Source organism: Dama dama, chromosome 9, assembly GCF_033118175.1.
Source record: "Dama dama isolate Ldn47 chromosome 9, ASM3311817v1, whole genome shotgun sequence".
Classification (NCBI taxonomy): Eukaryota; Metazoa; Chordata; class Mammalia; order Artiodactyla; family Cervidae; genus Dama; species Dama dama.
Genome location: NC_083689.1, coordinates 65,168,955 through 65,191,230, shown reverse-complemented (window position 1 = coordinate 65,191,230; position 22,276 = coordinate 65,168,955). Strand labels below are relative to the sequence as shown.

Below are 22,276 nucleotides of genomic sequence, written 5' to 3'. Positions count from 1 at the left end.
ACCCAGGCATCCTGACAGGAAAGTAGAAGCACTCAACTACACAGCATGGACAGACACCAGGCATATTCTACAAGCTATTTCTGTACACAAAAAACTGCTGAAGGGAATAAGGCAAACTTCTACCCAAACAGTGAGGTGAGGGTAAGTGTTAGTTGCTCAGTCATGTCCAACTCGATTCTTGCTCAGTTATGTCCGACTCTTTGCAAGCCCAGAGACTGTAGCCCACCAGGCTCCTCTGTCCATGAAATTCTCCAGGGAAGAACACTGGAGTGGGTTGCCATTCCCTTCTCCAGGGGATCTTCCAGACCCAGGGATCAAACCTGGATCTTCCACATTGCAGGCAGTTAGTTTCTTTACTGTCTGAGCCACCTAAAGCAAGCTACATTTGAAGCTCCCAAAGTACACAGACATGATCTGAAAGTGCATGTGAGGAAACCTGCACAGGGGCTGGGCAGGGAAGCCTCTTTTGGGCTCTGATTCTAATTTACATTTTATATTCTGATTAAACATATATTTGTACATATATAAATATCTTAACACATCCAATATTACAAACATTATATACATACTTTATATATACACTATATAAATCATACACATTAATATGAAGTGCTATTTCTGGCAATGTTCTACATACAATGAGAAAAACAGAAGTATTTTAAGCCTGAAAGATAAGAGGTTATGACTGCAGATATTTTAAAAGGTAGTTATAGAAGACATCTCTAAGGAGGTATCAAAAGGACAGAAGCAATCTGAATGAAAAAAGGTAGCAGACATACACCCCTTTCTGAGGAACTTTACCTCAACAATTCTTATGCCTAAAGATACCACGACTCACCCACATGCCATCAATGAAACACCAAAGTCCTCCTCTTGGATAATTAACTGGGAAGCAAACAGGTCTGACCTTGTTTGGCCCCACTGGGATTACCACACCACTGAAGAAAATACAAATTCAAGGCTGCACCAAAAAGTGTGACCACTGAAGTACCACATGCTTAATGGTGAATTTACAGCAAAGCCTACAGGACATTTCTGGGTTCAGTATTCCTGTGTCCTGGGTGAGATAAGCCATTATTTTCTCCACATTTCTCAGTGTTTTGCAGGAAATGCTTCACAAAAATAGTGGTCAAACAGTTTGATAGATAATGCACATTTCCAGATGAAGGCTAACTTATAACCACAACATTAAACTTTGTAGTATATCCACTAACATTCTGGAGAACATCAGACATTCTGGAGAACTACTGGGAAATAATGATCTGCACCATTTCTAACTAACATGGTTAATAAAATGTGTAAGCTTTAACAGGCAGAGACTCAAAATAGACTAGTGGTTGCCAGGGGTTGGGGAGAGAGGATATGGGGAGAGACTGCTTAATGGGTAAGAGATTTACTCTTGATGAAACTTTGCCACTAGACAGGTAATGGTTGCACAACAATGTGTATTAAATGTCACTGGATTGTACCCTTTAAAATGTTTAATTTTGTTATGTGAATTTCACCTCAATTGAAAAAAAAGTGAGGTCTTAAAACTCCCACATCCATCTCAGTAAATTAACAGTATTTATATCTTTGTTCTTCTCTACAACGACTCCTACTACAGAGCTTTTTTGCTAATGAAAGTTGTGGGGGAAGGAAAGGACTCTATAAGGACACAGAGACAAGACTCCAATTCTACAAATTTCTCTATTATTGGAGAAGGTAGACTGACTCCAAACCCAGATAAGTTAAAGAACAAAAGGAGACGCTCCTTGTAGTTATACCCCAAACAGTTACACAGGAAAACTGCAAGTATAGCTGGTAAACAAACTGATTCTAAGTTCTTAGCTAAAAGTAACATAGTGCTTCATTCATCTCTTAGAACGAATAAAGGAACTGCATAAATCTCAGTGTACTGGTAACCACAATTATTTCACTCTCCATCACACAACTTAGGCAAAAACTATTTATATGATAAGTTTTGTTTTGCTAAGCTCCCAGGCAGTTCTTTTAACAATGGTTAAACATGATGAAAAATATTACTGAGACAGGTTGGAATAAATTGCACTTTACATGTAAGACAGTTTTAAGGATGGATGAATACATTAAGATAAAGATAAAAAAAAAAAAAAAGATAAAAATTGCTTACCCTGTTGCTAAGCACCTTCTGAACAGGCTCAGAATCATCAAACACAACGAACCCAAAATTGGGTAATTTCCCACCACTGTTAATACGCAGTTCCACCACATTCCCATAATCTGCAAGTGAAACACAGATTCTCAAATAAGTTAGAACACTTTTTAAAAATATTACATGCACATTGTCCACCAACAGCCACTAGGCACACGTGGCTATAGGGAATGTGAACTGTGGCTAGGGCCAACACACACAGAGGATTTCAAAGACTTCCAATAGGATCATGGAAAATATCTCATGTTTATATATATTCAAATGATGTCTTAGACACTCTGGGTTAAGTGAAATACTAATTTAATTGTCCAGTTTTAAAGTGTAACTACAGGGTGATCTAGTGGTTAAGAATCTGCCTGTCAGTGCAGGGGACATGGGTTTAATCCCTAGTCCAGGAAGATCCCACATGCCACAGAGCAGCTAAGCCTGCATGCCAAAACTACTGAAGCCCGAGCACCCTAGAGCTGGTGCTCCCCGACAAGCCACTGCAAAGAAGCTCGTGCACCACGACTAGACAAAGCCCAAGTGCAGCAACAAAGACCCAGTGCAGTCACATAAATAAATATATCTTAAAAATAAAAAATAAAGTGTTACTAGAAAACTTAAAATTACATATGTGGCTCATCTCTGTTTCTATTGGATAGCAGATGAATCTAGTGTTTAAAACTCAACAACATGGAGTGGGAGGGCGGTTCAAGAGGGAGGGTACATATGTATACTAGGGGTGATTCACATTGCTGTATGGCAGAAACCAACCCAACAATGTAAAGCAATTATCTTCCAATTAAAGCTAAATCTTAAAAAAAGATGAAAAAAAAAAAACTTAATAACCTACTTTGAAAAAAGTCTTTAAGCTCTGACTTGTCCACCTCATGAGGCAGGTTGCCAATGAAGAGCTGGTGACTGTCAGGGTGTCTCACAATTCTTCGGGGTTCCACATCGCCTTGCTCACCAGCCTCACGGACTGAAGAGGAAACAAAAACAGCAAGGAATGAGAAAGAAGACACCTTGCAGTAACTGTACCATTCAACAGTTTTCTCTCTACCCCTAAACACAGATAATTCAATTCACTTTGCAATGTATTTTTTTTTTTTTTTTTGCAATGTATTTTTAAATCTAAGTACCCACAAATATCAACTGCCCTCCCAAAACAAGCTCTCATCCTCAACATGCCCAGCGTAGAGAAGCCCTTCTGAGCTCTCACCTGGTCTGGGTCCCCTCTGGGGAGGAACATTTATTCGCTGTTCTCGCACCCTCTGATCCCTCTGAGGCCTCTGAAGTGGAATCTGAGATTCAGGCTTAGACTCCGGGCGAGGCTGAAAAATGTATGCATCAACTTTGGCATAAAAACAAAGCAAGCTTACCTTTTTTTCCCTTTTTAAGTGTTCTAACTAACAATAAGGTTTAAAACTAGAAAATGACAATTCTTGAGTTCTCTCGCGGCCCCCTCCAAAAACCCCAAACAAAAATAAAAACACATTAAAAATCACCTTGTACCCTTTCTCCTCTGCCTTATGTGTTGCTGTTTAGTTGCCAAGTCGTGTCCGACTCTTTCAAGACCCCATGGACTGTAGCCTGCAAGGCTCCTCTGTCCATGGAATTCTCCAGGCAAGAATACTGGAGTGGATGGCCATTCCCTTCTCCAGGGTATCTTCCCGACCCAGGGATCGAACCTGTGTCTCCTGCACTGGCAGGCAGATTCTTTATCACTGCGCCACCAGGGAACCCTGTCTTATCTATTAAACTTCTGTAAATTCACATTACGTGAAAATATAAGTAAATTTGCCTAATATGCAAATTTAATTATAAACTCACCTGTGAAGCTGGTACTTTAACAACATGTGGGGGTATCCCAGTAACTGGAACAGCTCCACTGGGTGGAAGGTTCTTACTGGTCACAGATGCCCAAGAAAAGGTCTAAGGGAACAACACCATAAGTTGTTATAATACTTAGCAAAACAATATAAAAGTTCTAGGCTTTTGATTTCTTGTACATTATATATGCATCACATTCTCAAGAGGCAAGACAGTTTATAAGTAACTTGAGATTCCTTTGCCCCATCACTTAAAATTTAGTACTAAAAATTCCTTAGGACTTATCAAGCATCAGCAAAATATGAGCAGCTACTTCCACTCAATTTCAAGTTTGTGAATCCAAGAAAATTCTCCCTCCAAAGCCAGCTCTTCCTCTTTTGATTTTCTCACTCTATGATCCAATTATACCACCTTTAGAATTTTCTTGAATTATTTCAATCAGTACCAAAATCACCAGATCTTATTTACCTCTTATCACTTCATCTTCACTGCCATGACCCTAATCCAGGATGTCATTACCTCTCTCCAGGACTACTACAGTTAAACCACCTAACTTGTCATCTACTCTCACTCCAGTAAACATAATTTTCCACCTGCAAGCTACAGTCATGTCACCATTTCTCTTTACTACTCACCTACAAGCTGCCACACACCTATTTTATACAGACCAGCAAACTACAAACCAGGGATGTTACTAAGAGTTCCCATACATAGAATAATGCTCAGAACAATTTCAAGCCACTTGAAATAACTCTTAGACAAATAACAATTTAAGAACCCTGGCCGCATAAATACAGCACTAAAACATACTCCTTCACAAAGCATCAGCTGTAAAGGTTCTGTGAATTCAGCCAGTAACATCCTGGTGTGACTCATGAGAGGTAATGAAAAGCTTCAAACTTTTGAAATCAGTTATTTTAATTAGAACATATTACAATTTGTTTCTACTTCTACTGTAAAGTTGTCCTCAATAGATTTCACAGAAAAGGGCAGGAAAAGTCTGCTGTGCCATGTTATTTTTTTGAAGATTCACTATCATTTTTTTGTGCAACAAGCACATAGTAACATGCAATTTGAATGTAATATTAAAAAGAGGGTTTGTTGATATGGCAACAAGATAGCACCCAAAACTTCTTGTCTGAAAGTATTCAAATTTCCTTAGAGGAGGGAAAAAAAACTACTTTTGACTTTATAAAGCATATGCATCTTATCTGAGGTATGGCTCAATAACGGAAGAAATTCCCCAAAGGAATACAAAAAGGCAGCTACAAAAGTCAACCTAGCAACAAAAAAGGAAAAGAGATTTTTTACAACAGAAAGAAGCAGAATAAAACTGAAGACATGCTGCATACTCTCAAGTCCTCCTGCACTGTCTGGGCTATGTCTGCTGGTGCTGGAGAAGAACTCTTCTGAACATCCTCAGGAGCAGTTTCTTCCAATACTGGCTCAGACTTTTCCTCCTGGACTTCAGATACAGGTTCCTGCTCTGGTTCTGGTTCCGGTTCAGGCTCTGGTTCAGCAACAGGTTCTTCTAAATGTTCTTCTAAGTCATTGCTTTCACAGTAAAATTTGAGAAATATCATTCTGCTTCCATTGATTTAGCGAGAAATTCCTATAGAGACCTGAAACTAAAAATAGCTCCCTCCTCCCCACAAATATCTACAAATTATGTATTTGAGTATTAAAACATGAGAACTTTTCAGAAAAGCCCTTGATGAGCAAATCAGATTTGCTAGATTCTGATTAAGTAAATGCATCAAGCATATCAAAAGGAACTAAACCATTGTTTCTCAAAATCTCAATATATCACAATTTACCTATCACATACCACAAAACTCTAATAGGCGGTGGGCAGAGGGAAAAGGGAGCTGTTCAATAGGTATGGTTTCAATTTTGTAAGATAAAAAGTTCTAGATATCTGTTGTGCAACTGTGCGCATATACTTCACACTACTATAAAGTACACTTGAAAATGGTTAAAATGTCATGTGGTTTTTACAACCAAAACATTTTCTCATGCTAAAAACACATAAGGAATTTTGGAGGGGGAAAAAAAAAAATCAGCTGTAATTCAAAGTAGATTTTAAACTTTCACATAAGTCATAGGAACAGTCTTTTAAAACTGCATATGCTTTCCCCCTGAACTTCTAATTTGGTAGGCTTGTGGTAGGATAACGAATCTTCATTTTCAACCAGCAACCCAGGTGAGTAAAGTCAGTCCTATCACACCTTCTAGTTTTCTCAAAGCACTTAATGCTATGCCTTTATGTATTAACACTTGATAAATGCCAAATCCATTTCCACTTATGGTGAAGAAAAAAACTGAACAAAAAGCAACTTATGGATACTATTTAAGTAGGTATCAGAGTGCAATCTATATTAAACATGCTTTATATATTTATGTTAAACACCAAAAGCAAAACCTTTCTTCTGGGAAATTATCACTGAGATAATTCTGAGCATTATGGCTGCCCTCCAGCAAACAGGCCTACACAATTCATTTTCATGCAGCTCTGGACAGACGAACAAAGTTTTCCTTACCTGACAGTTTGATCATAAAAAGTTCCAGAATCATCAGGTACCACCTCAGGTGTCTGCTGTCTTTCTTCAGGTTCCTCTACTTCTTCTTCAGATTCTAAATGAGAAAAGAAATTTAACATCTTTGTGTTCACTTAATTCACAAATATATTCATTTTCACAATGTTCATCATGACAAAAAAAGGCAATGATATAAGTACATACACATAAAAAGATATAGAAAATAGGGCAACTGGATAAAATCATGGTACAGGATTTAAGGACAGAATTAAGGCTATTTTAATGTCTGGATTACAAGTATGGAATCTGAGGTAATCCAGCAAATGGTTCTACCACCTAACTAGCTATATGACATCAGGCAAATGACTCCTATGCCCTAGTTTATTAAATGGGAACAACAGTACATAATGTATTTATCTGTAAGGTTGTTGTTTTACAGCCTTAAATAAATACTAAGTACTTTGTACTGAGTTCTCAGTCATATAGAAAACACTAAAATACAGTCTCTCTCCAGAGCAATGGGCAGGTGTATTTGCTGACCATTATAAGGTTTCAATTCCTAAATTAGGGTTCCACTCTAGTAACACACTCCACTGCAGTGGAGGTACCATCTAAATTTCTGCAGAGTCCTACGCAAACTGTGACCAAGATGCTACTACTGCTGCCATAACTTGTCTACTAACTTAGGAGTTCGATGTGTCCCATCAGTACCAGTGGCGTAGACTTAAGCGGTTGGCCTCAAGGTTAAAATCACCAAGATTTCTTATATCTTAACAATTAAAAGTTACTAATGAAAAATACAGAGAATTACAAAACCATTCAAGAAACTTACACTCTCTTCAAGTCAAACTGATGCCATCCAAAAAAAAAAAATTTAGACAAGTAACTTACCCTCCTGAGGTTCAGTGATAAAGCCACCAAAGACTTCATCTTGGTATCTGAAGATATCGTTGTGAACATAGAACTTATTTGCAACAGAGCCCTGTAATGCCAACAAAGTTTCATTTATCAGCAGACTTTTAAAACTCCAAATTACCCTACACCAAATTACCCTGGCCATTAGTTCTCAACTAATGGTGATATTGCCCATCCCAAGAGACATTTGGCAACTTCTGGAGACAGTTTTCCCACTGGGGAGCAGAACTGACAGTTACTGAGTGGAGGGCAGGGATGTCGCTAAGCATCCTACATTGCACAGGATAGCCCTGACAACAAAATTATCCAGGCTCAAATTTTAAGAGTCAAGGTGGAAAAGATCCTTGCTCTACCCTCAAATAGGTTAAAATCTCCAAGATTTTAAGACTTAACATGTTTCTTAAGAAGCACTCATATATACCGAGTGCTTAAAATACCACCAGATGAATATCTAAAAATTGACCAATTATTTAAGATGCCAAAGCCCAAATCTCAAATCATTTCTTGAAAAATAAATACGTATTACCAACTGCATATTTTAAAATCCCCTAAATCTGTATCTATGAATACTGACACAAGCACTCAAATGTGGTATAGCTAAAAAGGTTTGCCTACCCTAGATATAAGACACACTTATGTTGAAATCTAACTACGTCATTTACTAGTCATTCAATTTCTAAGACTGTTTTGTCACCTGTAAAATGAGGGATACTAACTCATACTAGAGTTTTGATTATTAAATGAGAGTTTATGAAACAATCCATCATACTTAGGTAATATTGAAATCTTCCTCTTTAAAGATAATAAGTAAATTATGATACTTATTAATATCCCATGATTTCTTGCATATTTAAGTCAATCAACAATTTTAACACTACAGATAATCTAAGCCTTTTCAAGAAATCATGACTAAACTGACTTCACATGATTTTTCAAACAAACTGAGTTATTTTATATTCAAACAGTAAAATGACAGGGATTTTAGATTCACTGTCCTTCAACAGAAAATTATCTTAAGGATAATGCTATAGAAAACTTTCAGCCAGCAAGTCATCATGAGCCCCTTCCACATGCTCACACAGATCAGACAGGATTCCTAACTTTGCTCATTCTGGACCAGGCGAGAAGAGAAGACACTTCAAATGCACTTAATCAACATAAACCTGTGGTCCTTTCATGATAACATGAAAACTAAAAAAAAACAAACAAACAAAAAAAAAAACCCAGGACTCCTTGAAGAAACAGCTGATTCCAGAACTGGGGTGGAGGCTGGAGCAGGGAAAATGCAAGGTGATCCTGAAACCTCCTGTGCCATCAAGTGCCCTGTTCCCAAAAAAACCCCATCAAACAAAAAAACCAGACCCACTCAAAAGGGTTCACACTTAGCAGATCTGGAACATTTTAGAAATCAATAAAAGTTATTAAATCTATTAAACAAAGATTCCATGATAGATAGGAGAAAAGGTAAAGTTACTTACAGGAGAATGCCAACGAATAGACAAAAAAAAAATTTAGATGATCATTTGTACCCATCAGAGTAGCAGTTGATTCTGGCAAGAATTAATGAATGCTTAAAACTAATACCTAAAAAGTTTGATGAAGAACGTAAGTACATGCACAGTCTCAAAAAAGCCCACAAGGAATCAATCCCCTGGTGGTACAGTGGATAAGAACCCATCGGGCCAATGCAGGTCTGGGGAGATTCCACAAGCCTTGGAGCAACTAAGCCCATGAGCCACAACTACTGAAGCTCACACACCAAGAGCCTGTGTTCCACAAGAGAAGCCACTGTAATAGAGTAGCCCCAGGAGGCCACCAGGTAGAGAAAGCAACAAAGACCCAGCGCAGCCAAAAATAAAATAAATAAAAAAGAAGCACGCATAATTTACATACTGATGAGAAAAGCAAAAACATTAACTTTATATGTCAACCTGGTAACCATCACCTTAACTAAGTAATACTAAGAATAGGACTGCTAACTGCTACTGCTAAGTCACTTCAGTTGTGTCTGTGCGACCCCATCCCTGGGATTCTCCAGGCAAGAACACTGGAGTGGGTTGCCATTTCCTTCTCCAATGCATAAAAGTGAAAAGTGAAAGTGAAGTTGCTCAGTCATGTCTGACTCTTTGCAAACCCATGGACTGCAGCCCACCAGGCTCCTCGTCCATGGGATTTTCCAGGCAAGAGTACTGGAGTCGGGTGCCATTGCCTTCTCCGAATAATAGGACTAAATGATATCAAATGCTGAAAGACACATATAACCTAAAACTAATAAGGAAATACCAGACAATTTAAACTGACACATTCTACATTGTAACTTGACTGTCCTCTTTAAAAATGTCTACATCTTGATAAACAAAAGACTAATGAATTACCGCAGATTAAAGGAGCCTAAAAAGACATAACAGCTAAACAAAATGTGTCATAATGAGCTGAATCTTAGATAAGGGAAAAAAAATACTATTCTTTGTATTACTGGAACAGTAACTGAAATTTAAATATGGACTATAGATGGATAACTGTATTACAAATATTTTTTTTTAATATTGTATTTATTTATTTGGCTGTGCCAGGTCTTAGCTGCGGCACATGGATCTAGTTCCCTGCTGCTTAGTCGATCAGTCGTGTCTGCCTTTTCGACCCTATGGATTGCAGCCCGCCAGGCTCCTCTGTCCATGGAATTCTCCAGGCAAGAATACTGGAGTGGGATGCCACATCCTTCTCCAGGGGATCTTCAGGAATCAAACTTGGGCTCCCTACACTGGAAGCGAGGGGAAGTCTTAGTGACCGGACCACCAGAAAGTCCCGTAAATACCTTCTGACTTTGATTAAGAAGTGAAATGCTCATTCTTAAGAAATGTTCACTTCAGTATCTGAAGATGACTAGCCACAATGTCTCCAACTTACTTTTCAAACAGTTTAGAATTAAAACTGACAGGTATATAGAAAAAGAACTATATAAAAAACAATTATAAATGTGTGGGCAAATGTGGCTCTGGGTAAGAGAACATGTAGGAGTTACTAATGTACTATTTCTTCAACTTTTCTGTAAATTTAAAGTTTCAAACATTAAGTTTTTACGACATCTACGAATTTTTGTATCTTTTTTTTCATACCTCAGGAGCAAGGACAAAGGTCTGCATGAATCTCCTCAAAGCCTGGTTGTTATTAGAGAGCAAGCCCATCACCTGGACCACCACACCATCATTCAGAGTAGCATGAGCATCGACATGGCGGATTTTAGTGTGGCAATTGGTGAAGTTTTGTGACATCACTTTCCTATGGATTTCCTAAGGAATCAAGGCAAGAGATAAGGCAGAATCTCCAAGAATAACAAAAAAACTTTCTAACACAAAGAGCATTTATCTGTGTACATCTGAATTACAAACTACAGAGACCTCACTGTAATTTGTCTTAGTATACTATATTTCCAGTGACACCCTGACTTTTTAAAATTGTCTTCAATTAACATACCTAAAAACGTTTACAATAGGTGATCTCCACGCTAAAACCATTTATCTTCAAACATAAAAAAACTTCAGAGTATATCAAACCAAATGAACAAAAAAATTTTCAATGACTGATAAATCAAGTAGTTAACTGACTATCTAAATTTCTAAACAGCAGTTGACAATTTTGATTTTCAAATATCAACAAACATTAAGCATGTATCCACCTCAATTCTATTGGTTATTTCCTAGCTGATCAACATCCTACATAAAGCTTGTTATTATGCTTATGCTTACTTTCTGTCCATAGACGGCATCTGCTGGCTTTCCATTTGAATCCAATCCCCCATGGACATAAGAAGAGTTCTTTCCATAAAACCTGTAAAACAGAAAGATACTTGTCATCTTGAAGCACCCTAAAACCAGGTATTTATTGTTCATGTTTGAACCCATCTGCTTCATTAGTACATTCTTGGAGGCATGAACGTGTTTTCTTTCTCATCTTTGTACGCATTCACCCCCTACATTCATAACATTTGCTTAATGGGCATGAATTTGGCCAAGGAATTTTACAAGTCAAAAGTTCCAGGTCTCAGGAAAGGATGGTGTTGGAAGGGATCTTGTAGTGCACCTCAGGAAGGCCACTTAACACACAAGTTCCTGTTTTCACTCATGGAGAAGAGACATAGTCTTGAGATAGATAAGGACATCTATGGACTTCCCTGGTGGCTCAGAGGTAAAGAATCCACCTGCCAATGCAGGAGACTCAGGTTCGATCCCTCAGTGGGGAAGGTCCCCTGGAGAAGGAAATGGCAACCCACTCTAGCATTCTTGGCTGGAGAATTCCATGGACAGAGGAGCCTGGTAGGCTACAATCCAAGGGGTTGCAAGAGCTGGACAAGAATAAACAGCTATTCTCTCTAGTCTTGGAGAGTCCTTTTCTCCTATCTGAGAATGCATGTGATGAATTCCCATTAAAACCCAGTAACTCAGGCAGAAGGGTTTAAGAAGTTCCATTTTTGTTGATGCATTAGGAGCTTCAGACTTAATTCTCCATACCTTTAATTCACCTATCTCTTCAACTGTTTTGTTTTCATTACAACAATAGTGAATTAGGAAGGTGCCAACAACTTCTGCCCTACCCTGCCAACACAAACACACACACATGCAATGCCCTAACTCGGGGATAATCACTATTAGGATTTCTTGGCACCTGTACTCCAGACAAACAATCTTTCACAAATGAGCCCATATTTTTCTCTATCCTGATTGTTTCCCCCCTGCTCTCCAAAAGACAGATCTGGGCCCTTCAGTTCAGTTGCTCGGTCCTGTCCGACTCTTTGCGATCCCATGAATCATAGCACAGCAGGCCTCCCTGTCCATAGGGATACCCAAACTACCTTTCAACTTTTAAAGTTACTAAAAGGCTCCACATCAGCCAGCCACTTAGTTCACTGCTGGCTAATCCACTTTTCATTGTATCTAAAATGTATCTCAGAGATTAAGTGTGAAAAAATACCTGTGTTAGAATCAATAAGTAACAGTGACAAGAAATATATTTGGTTAGTTTGTTTCAACTCCTACTCCATTTTAAATTCTAAATGTATCTAACTACTAAAAGGAAAGAATACAATTGACCAAAAAATAACAAAAGGGGGGATATTTATGGTTTAAAGACTTATTCTATCACTCAATAGTCCTGTGAATACCAGCAAATTTTTAAGCCCTTGGTGTCTTTACCTGTGAAATGAAGTTAATTATTCCACAAGGCCTTACACTAAGAGCTTCTTTTTTTTCTTCAAAGATCAACAAAGTATACGTATAGGAGAAAAAATAGTTCTGTTCCAACAAATACACATACATTTTAAAATTTCTAAAAAGTATTCTAATAATTCCACATAAATAAGAGTTTTCTATAATGCGGCATTGTTTATAGGAGGAAATATCGGAAACAACTTATATATTCATCATTAGTGGAGTAACATAACAATTTTTTAGAAAATAAAAATTCTATGGGTATTAAAATTAGTATGATACATGTACTATCCTTGTAAGATAACATTATCAAGCTAAAACACAGCATAATAATATTTGCATCTACACAGAAAAATTAGCATTGTTTTTCTAAAGACTCCCATGTTTATTTCATACATGTTTTAATTTACAACAAACAAATCATTTCCACAAAAAACATACATCCTTATTTTTTTAAAGCATATTAACAGAAATATGTCAGAACAGGGAACAGTCTTGTATCTTCAATACATTCATAACTAAATAATTCATGGTTCACCAAAAGAGAAAAACAAGCAAAAAAAAAAGAAAATCAAAAGTACAAATATACATTTATATTTCAAGCATTATTTTTCTGATAATGTATAGGAAACTCTGTCCAGTTTTCAAATATTTACATATTCTACTATTATATAATTTGAATACCCATCACTTTTTGGTAGTTACAAAGCATTTTTATGCAACAACCCTAGACAGCACACAAGGAATCAGAGAATCTTTTTTTTTTTTATTTTCAACTGAAGGTTAACTACAATATTGTGTTGGTTTCTGCAATTTATCAATATGAATCAGCCATAGGTATACATATGTTTCCTCCCTCTTGAGGGAATAAAAGCATCTTAAATACTCACATACTAAAACACAGCATTAGGTGATACTCAGGGAAAAAAAAATTTTACCTGTGTAGCATGTCTGGGGCCTGGTTCAACAGTGTGTAATACTGTCTCACAAATTCCCGCCCGACCAGCAGGGGACTAGGCTTCTCCATAACCATTGCTTTGGTCAATTCAACCTGGAAAAAAAAAATAAAATAAATTATTTTCTACCTGATAGATCAAGTATAAGGGGAGAAAGGAGCAGGGGAGAAGACTGAATCATTTAGCTGAGACTGACTCACAGACCAAAAAGATCACTTCAGCAATTCTTGGGTTTTAAAAGGAAGAAACATTATAAACAAAGCAAACCCACACAGACCAGTGAGATTTTATACATTCAAATTTACTGTAATCAGACAAATGCTATGGGGGAAAAAAATCCTATGAAGAATTAACTCATTATTCCCAGTATTCAATTTTTATAAACTGAACATAACAACATCAAAGGTACATATTTTCAACATGCATTCCAACTTTCCCAAGCTAGTTAACTCAATTAAGAGGGTTCCACTTGGGGGGGGCGGGGGGGGGGGGGAGGGGGCAGTGTTCCACCTGTAATATTACAACATATTACCGTGGCAGTATTAGGTTCAAGTGCGACAATACAGCTTTGACAATACAGATACACAATATCACATTTTTAGTTAAACTAAATCAGAAATTTTTACTACCTTAAAAAAATTCTAAATTGCTTAGTTTATTTTATAACAAGATCAAAAAATGAAAACAGGCAAAAAGTAACAAGCAAGATGTTTTTATTCAACAAAATAATGCCTGCCATCTCAAAATTAAGACTTAAAGTGAGTGTGCTGGAATATTTAAAAAGGCACCTGGCACATAGTAAGTTTTCAAACACTGTCACTTACTACTTTTAAAAACCCTTTCAAAAAAGTATTTGGCATGAGATCACCCAGTTTTTCATTTGAGGAGATAAAATCACCCTGAACTTTATAAACATAAAGGCAAAGAGAGGTATGTAAAATTAACTATAGCATAAAGACGAAATGAGAAATTGCATTACAATTTTCTTAAAGAATGGGCAAAATGGATTGAGTTTGATTCTTGCACAAGCAGGATGTAGATATGTTTATCCTTCACTAGTCCATGACTGCATTATTCTTAAATTACCTGTACCATTTATTACTTGTTTCACCAAACTCTAAGAAACTACACTAGTAACATCAATCTAATTGTATCCTTTGACACTAAGTAGTTTCATTAAAATTTCTAAATAATACTTTATCAAATACTGCTTACCACATTCAATCTTCTCATGCAAAATGATGAAAATACTCCAGGTTACAATATCAAAGGTTAAGAAAAACTTACAGACCACATCTACAACTTCTCCTTTCCCTTTGAGATTATCTAGATAATTCAAATTAAAACAAAACAAGCCTATCAGCTTGATTACACCATTATCATCAATGTTTTATCTCAGGTCACTCCATAAAGCCAAGAAAGGGTAACATACTGATAGTTATATAGCAAATTGATCTTTACTTCATTTGTGATTTTTTTTCCTTTGTTATAATTCTGCAGCTTCTCATAAAAATCGGTATTATTCACCAAGTTTCTTATTAGTTTGACAGCTTATAGAATTGAGTATCTTGCAAACTAGGGTCTCAATTAGCATTTTTAAATGTTTCAAATAGATGACACTTTATTTTAGGATTACCTCATATAGCCTTGCAGACTCCCAAGGATTATATTCACACTACAAGCACTATATGGTTCCATTAAATTGGAAACTCCAGCTCAAGTCTCTCCTTTAAGCCTATCTATAATAAATATCAACCAATCAGCTCAAGGGAAATGGTAGCAGTACTTAAAATAATACTTCTGTCAATTGTATCTCAACAATTGAGGAAAAAAGGGGAAAAAACAGTATCTGAAAAGTAATTGTATCTCAATAATTGAGAAAAAAAAGTAACAGAATACACACAGTTTTTTGGTGATAAGAAACTATCAAACTGCTTTAAAAAAAAAGGGACTGATTCTTAAAATAGCCAATGGCTTCAAGAATTCTACCTAAGTCATGGTCAGATAAAAAGAACACTTGCAAGAAGGCTGCAAGCTTCCTTTAAGAGTTAAGTTTCTTAAGGGACCATTTCTTATATAACTTTCTAGCTCCAAAACTGTTTCTGACACACTCAGGAATAAAAAGCTTTCTTTCTTTCATCATTTTCATCACAAAAGAGGTTTATCTTTTTTTGTTGTTGTTGTTAGAATTTTAAACAAGCAAAGCAGATTTTTGATCATTCATTTGTCAGGCTGAACTGTCAAGGTTTTCCAGAATTCAGATTATGACAGCAGGTACATATTTTTTTTCCCAATGATTAAGAAAAGGCCAAAGAGAAAACTAAGCAAAGGTGCTTAGGGAAAAAAAAAAATTTAAGTTGTCTGAGAGGGAACAGACTGGGAAGGACCTGAGGGGAACTGCCTGGGGTGAGAGGACTCACATTTGAGTGATGACTTATTGTATAAAACTAAAAAACTTTTCAAATTGAACCTTTAAATTCTATAATTTTGTGGTCTGTAAATTATGCATCAAAAATTTAAATAAAAATGCTTTCACATAAAAAAAAAATCTTGACATGATAAACTGTTTTAGAGTAATTAACAATACTGAACACCCAACAGCACCAGTTGACTACAAAATGTTTGGGGAAGTTCTTCAGTAATCTAAGACCATATTCTGTAAGTTTTGTGAATAATATCAGCATTTCCAGTAAAAAAACAAACTGTAGGACTTCCCTGGTGGTAAAGAGGCTAAGAATCTGCCTGCCAATATGGGGGATGCAGGGTCGATCCCTGATCCAGGGAGATTCCACATCTTGAGGAGCAACTAAGCCCGTGAGGCCCGAGTACTGGTCCCACGCTCCAGAGACTGCGAGCAACAACTACTGAGCCTGCATGCACTAGTGCCTGTGCTCCCCAACAAGAAAAACCACTGCAACTAGAGAAAGCTCACATGCAGCAAGAAGACCCAGCCCAACTAAAAAGAAAACTTTGGCATTTGAACCCAAAAGATTTAGTCTATATGAGACTCAATCAATTCTCATCAGAAATTTGGTAAATTAGCTCTCTGAAATCTCCATCTTCATTTCTGGTCCAAACATAAACCAGAAGCTATGAGGAATATGTTAACATCATACCTCCTGAGAATAAAGTTCTCACCCTGGTTCATAAAGGGTGAAATAAAGGGAAAGGGAAGAAATCACTCACTTCCATTCAAGTTTACATTCCACTAATTTTATATACAACTTTGTAATGTTGTGACTGTCATAATATGCCAAAAGGGGCATGGGGACAAGAAAAACATATTTTAAAAATTATATTTTCTCTTACTTTTTCAAGAAATACTTTAAGGTCCCAAGTTAGAGAAAAGGGAATTACAGAACAGTTCTTGCTCTAAAGAAGTAAAGGAAAACGTGACCACTTAGAAATACTTAAAGAAGCAAAAATAGAAAATAATACCTTCAGTTTACCAGCTCAAACTGAACTGATAAATCTAGGACCAGTAAGATATAACAAGTGAACTTTGAAACGGAGTGCTCTATTTTAGAACAGTGAATGAGTACTTCAGATGCAGCAAAAGGAAACCCTCATATTTTCTTTGACCAGTTCTCCCAAGGCAAAATTTTAACACCCTCCACTACTGTATTCCTGAGCTAGTTAACAATTTCTCTAATGCCCCTCAGTTCTTTCATCTCTAAAATTAGTCATAACTGCAGGAACTTAGTGTTTGGTAGTAAGCACTTAATATTAACTGTTACAATATATATGTTACAATTTAATGATATTGTAACTATTAACTGTAACAAAAGAAAACATTTCTACATTCCACCATTTTCTGTCACCCAGAAGACTATTTCCTTAACCATTTTGCTAGCAAAATAAAAACAGGATTATCTCCTGCAAGAATAAGAATTTCTGTCCAGAGTACCCTTGGACTACAAAAACCCAAGCACCTAATATAAAACTATATTTCATTGAACTTCTAGGTTAACTTGATGACAACAGTGTTCCACTCATGAATGCCACATAGGAAGACTCGCCTGTATGCCCACAGATTGTAACTGGTCCAATTAAACTATAAAACCAAATCAAGTGCATGTCTTAGTATCTTAACTTTTAAAACATGCATCGTGAAGATAAAATAATTTTTGTATGTTTACACTATGTTACATATAAAAGTTTCTACTCTTTAAAAAATATAAACAAAGCATCATGTATATTTTTGCTCAGTGGCTCAGTCATGCCCAACTCTTTGCCACCCCATGGACTGTATCCATGGACTACAGCCTGCCAGGCTCCTCTATGCACGGGATTTTCCTGGCAAGAATACTGGAGTGGGTTGCCATTTCCTACTCCAGGGGATGTTCCCAATCCAGGGATCCAACCTGTGCCTCCTGCACTGGAAGGCAGATTCTGGGAAGCCCCAAGATAGTCACATAGGCACTTAAAAGATTAAAAAATGATACAATTGATAACTACACCAGTTTAACTGGAGTGAATTTGAGAATTCCTGGGAAACTATGATATAAATTCACCCTATTTATAGCAGTCATATAAAGTCAGTATGAACTAGATCTCAGAAACACAGTCACTTGCCAAATATGTACTTATATGATAGCCCTGAAATGTTTAAGTGTATTCAGTATATGTAAAACAGTATATTGTTCAGATAACAGGTAAATATATTTTTAAAATAGTCTGGATGTAAAAATAGACAAATAGATCCACCAAACAGAATAAAGAAATATACTCACACATAAATAGATAACTGATTTCCAAAAGGGCAGACAATTCAGTAGAAAAAGGGTATTCTTTTCAACAAATGGTGCTGAAACAACTGCATATCCATATACACAGAGAACCTCAATTCAAGCCTCACAGTATATTAAAATTTAACTTAATAGTTTTAGATGAAACCTAAAACTATAAAACTTCTAAAAAGAATCTTAATGACCTTGGGTCATTTTTGGATATAACAAAAATGTATTCTATAATCAGACAGATTGATAATGTGAACTCCCATCAAAATTAAAACCTTTCAGGGACTTCTCTGGAGGTCCAGTGGTTAAGACTCACTGCTTCCAATGCAGGGGGTGCAGGTCTGATCCCTGGTCAGGAAACTAGGATTTCGTACACTGGGTGATGTGGCCAAAAAAGTTTTCACTTTGCACGAGAGACTATCAAGGGAATGAAAAGGCAAAGGCTTGCAGTTAATATCTGGAAAGCAACTTGTATCCAGAATATATAAAGAACTCTGAAAACTGAATAACCCCATAAAAAATTAGTGTAAGACCTAGAGACAATTCATCAAAGAAATTATGAAAAATACTGAACATCAATACCATCAGTAATTAAAGAAATGCAAAATAAAACCACAGGAAAGTACCACTGACACATCTGTCAGAGTGACAACTTCAAAGGCTGAGTATACAGTGTTGCAGAAAAGGAAATGGCAACCCACTCCAGTGTTCTTGCCTGGAGGATCCCAGGGACAGAGGAGCCTGGTGGGCTGCCGTCTACACGGTCACACAGAGTTGGACACAACTGAAGCGATTTAGCAGCAGCAGTAGCATGCAGTGCCGGCCAGGATATGGAGGAAAAGGAGCACTCAAACACTGCTGGCAGGAATGTCAAACAGCACAACCACTTTGGAAAGTTAGGCAGTTTCTTAAGAAGTTCTGTTTTTAACAGCCAAAAGCTAGAAACAAACCAATTTCCACCAGCAGGTGAATGGATAAACAAATTGTGATATACTTAGAGAACAGGACAGTCAATACTAGTCAGCAATTTAAAAAAAAAAACACATATTGTATGATTCCATATAATAATTCTAGAAAGTATAAACTGATCTTCAGTGACAGAAAGCAGGTAAGAGATCCCTGGGGGCAGAGGAGGAGGGGGAGTGGACAAGAGAGAATGCAAAGGATCATAATCAACTTTGGGGGATGATCGCTATTTTCACTGCGGTCTTGACTGTGGTGATGGTTTCATGGATATAAATAATGCCAAAAGGTATCAGATTCTACACTTGAAGTATGTGCAGTTTATTGTATGTCAATCATACCTCAATAAAGCTATTTTTTAACTCACTAATGTAACAGCTTGGAAAGACAAAAGCTTGTCTCACAAGAAGAGAGCAAAATGGGAACCTATACAGGAAAATAAGCAAATTTAAAAGAGTGATGCAAAATGTTAACTGTCAATTCTGAGACAGAGACATTTAAGGGATTCTTTTACTCTATTGTAATAACTATCAAAAACACTAAGGACAAATAAAGTGAGGGTTTCTGTCTACTAACGTAAGTGTACTAAACTGTTGTAAAGTCTGCTGCAAGGCTGTACTATGTATTCAAACACGTGAAATCTGCCTTAACTATAAGAAATAAAAATGCTTTCCAGGAACAAGAGAAACTACTGCAGAAACCAAGCTGCTCTAGCTCACAGCAAGAGCAGCATAACCATTACTGAACCTACTACTGTTCAAGCTATTTTCCAAACTCCTCACATTTACCACCTGTTACCCGCCTTCAAAGTTCTTCCTGACAACTCCTTGGAGAAATGGGACAGGCAAAAATACAAGGTGAGTCTGAAGTACCTGATAAAGGAAATGCTTTAAAAAAAAAAATAGGCTAACATCAAAAGGACAGAAGTCAAAACTAGAACAACTGAAGCAATAAAGTAATAAGTCGAAGAGCAAAAATAAGGTAGAATAACACTGGATTACAACCCCAAAGAATAACTAAAAATCTAAAAATTAATGGGTAAAGTGTTTAAAAAATGGGAAAATGAAGTTCTTAAAAGAACTAGATCCCACATGCTGTAATGAAGAGTTCACAGAGCCACAACTACAGATCCTGTGTAAAGACCCTGCACAGCCAAATAAGTAATTTTTTAAAATGAGAAAAGACACCTTTCTTACAAAAGAATTTTAAATGTAGAAAACACAAGGGAAATACAGAATCACCATGAGAACACCTCAAGAGCTGCAGGCAACATCTACTAATAAATGAAAAAATTTAGAAGGGAAACTAGAGAAACAGAGTATCTACTTAATTTCCAAGTGCTTTCCCCCCAAAATGTTCAGTTACCTACAGTGGTAGCTTTAATACATGTTCGAAAATTCTAAGGCTCTCCCTCCTTAGCGACTAGCTTCTAATGAAAATAATGCAAAGGAAAGAAATACTACCTGGTAGCCACCACATTATCAAGTGATCAAGGTTAAAGTCAACCAGCAATGATATTATGTGCCCCAGGGCGTGGTGAGAGGGCTAAATCACCTCTGTGGTATTTCCCCCAAAATCTATAACCTTAGTCTACCCAACTCCAAGTACACTCAAATGGAGATCAAGTGTCAAGGTCATTAAACATAAAGAAAATATAACACACTGGCACAGATCAGAGGAGCAAAACCAAGGAGACTGGAGGACTAACTGCAATGTGGTATCTTGGACTGGATTCTGAAACAGAAAAAAGGACATGAGTAGAAAAACTAAGGAAATACAAATAAGGTCAGTCCTTTAGTTAACAGGACTTTATCAATGTCAATTTCTTACTTTCGATAAATGCAGCACGATTAGGTATGATGTTAAAAAGCAAGATGAGTGAAGGGTATACAAGACATGTCTGCATTGCAACTCTCCTGTAAATCTAAAATTCCCTCAAAAACAAGTTTCCCCAAGAGAAAATAACTTAAGAATTGGGAAACTTAATTCACTAACTTTTCTTGGTTTTTAATATCCCTCCCCCAATTCAGCAATAAAACCCAGTCAACTAGATTTACAATTAAGCAAAAATCTGGCCTAAGATGAAAAAATACTTTTATAATATTTCATCTATGAAATTCCTTAAACATGAATTTCCTATGCTTTAGATCTCATAAGGTATAGGTGGATGTATGCCAGGAGTAAGCTTAAGATAGTTGATACACATGGGGTATACTTGAGGCAAGTTAAAAACAAAAACCTAGAAAGGCAGATGCCACTGATGCCTTCCAAGATTCTAAAACCTTGAAAATTTTTTGAATAAGGAAATATATGTAGCACATATCTACTAGGTACACCACAAGCTTTACAAAATAGTTTAAGACAATTACTTGGCTTACAGCGCTCTATGTTATAAGCAAAAACATGAGAACACCTAAAATGTGTGAAAGAACTTCAAAAATACATAAAGGGTTATACAAATTAGCAATGATGCTGCCACAGAGCCACTTAAGGATGACATTCCTACCAAGTCAAAGTGTGTCCCATGCAGAAGCCAGTTTTTCTATGAACCATCTCTAGTATTTGCTTTTTATTATCTGAAATACATCACACAGGCTAAACAGCTAAGCAATATGACATTAGAGACTGGCCAGTGGTCAGAAGTGGAAATCTATCACTTGATGTCATCTAAAGCCTTGATTTTATTTACAAAGGCCACAGTCTTCAAGAGAACTTTTAATTACTTTCTGCTTTGTAAAGCTCCCTCTTCCCACTCTTCATGTGCAAATTTTTCCTAACTCTTCACCCTCTTCACCTAATCATTAGGTTTGCAATTAAGATTTCCCAAAGCCAGATAGCATGACTAAGGATACTAAAAAAATAAACAGAATGCTGATTTTTGAGATTTAAAAACATAAATGCAGTTGTTCTCCACAGAGTGATCACCAACTACAAGTGACTACAGTTGCTGAACCTCAATAACTCCATGGCTGGA

General features: G+C 36.7%; 1 protein-coding gene across 2 annotated transcripts in view; it reads right to left on the bottom strand.

The window, feature by feature from the left end:
• G3BP1 (G3BP stress granule assembly factor 1) overlaps nt 1–22,276 on the bottom strand; it is a 28,210-nt gene that overhangs the window by 2,379 nt on the left and 3,555 nt on the right. For both annotated transcript variants that reach the window (XM_061151784.1, XM_061151785.1), the window contains exons 2-11: nt 13,583–13,695; nt 11,187–11,268; nt 10,557–10,730; nt 7,417–7,507; nt 6,529–6,622; nt 5,341–5,542; nt 3,989–4,090; nt 3,378–3,489; nt 3,009–3,137; nt 2,132–2,241 (exon numbers count right to left, since the gene is read on the bottom strand). In XM_061151784.1, coding sequence (XP_061007767.1) covers nt 2,132–2,241; nt 3,009–3,137; nt 3,378–3,489; nt 3,989–4,090; nt 5,341–5,542; nt 6,529–6,622; nt 7,417–7,507; nt 10,557–10,730; nt 11,187–11,268; nt 13,583–13,677 — 1,191 coding nt within the window. In that variant the 5' untranslated portion in view covers nt 13,678–13,695. The remainder of the gene's footprint in view (nt 1–2,131; nt 2,242–3,008; nt 3,138–3,377; nt 3,490–3,988; nt 4,091–5,340; nt 5,543–6,528; nt 6,623–7,416; nt 7,508–10,556; nt 10,731–11,186; nt 11,269–13,582; nt 13,696–22,276) is intronic.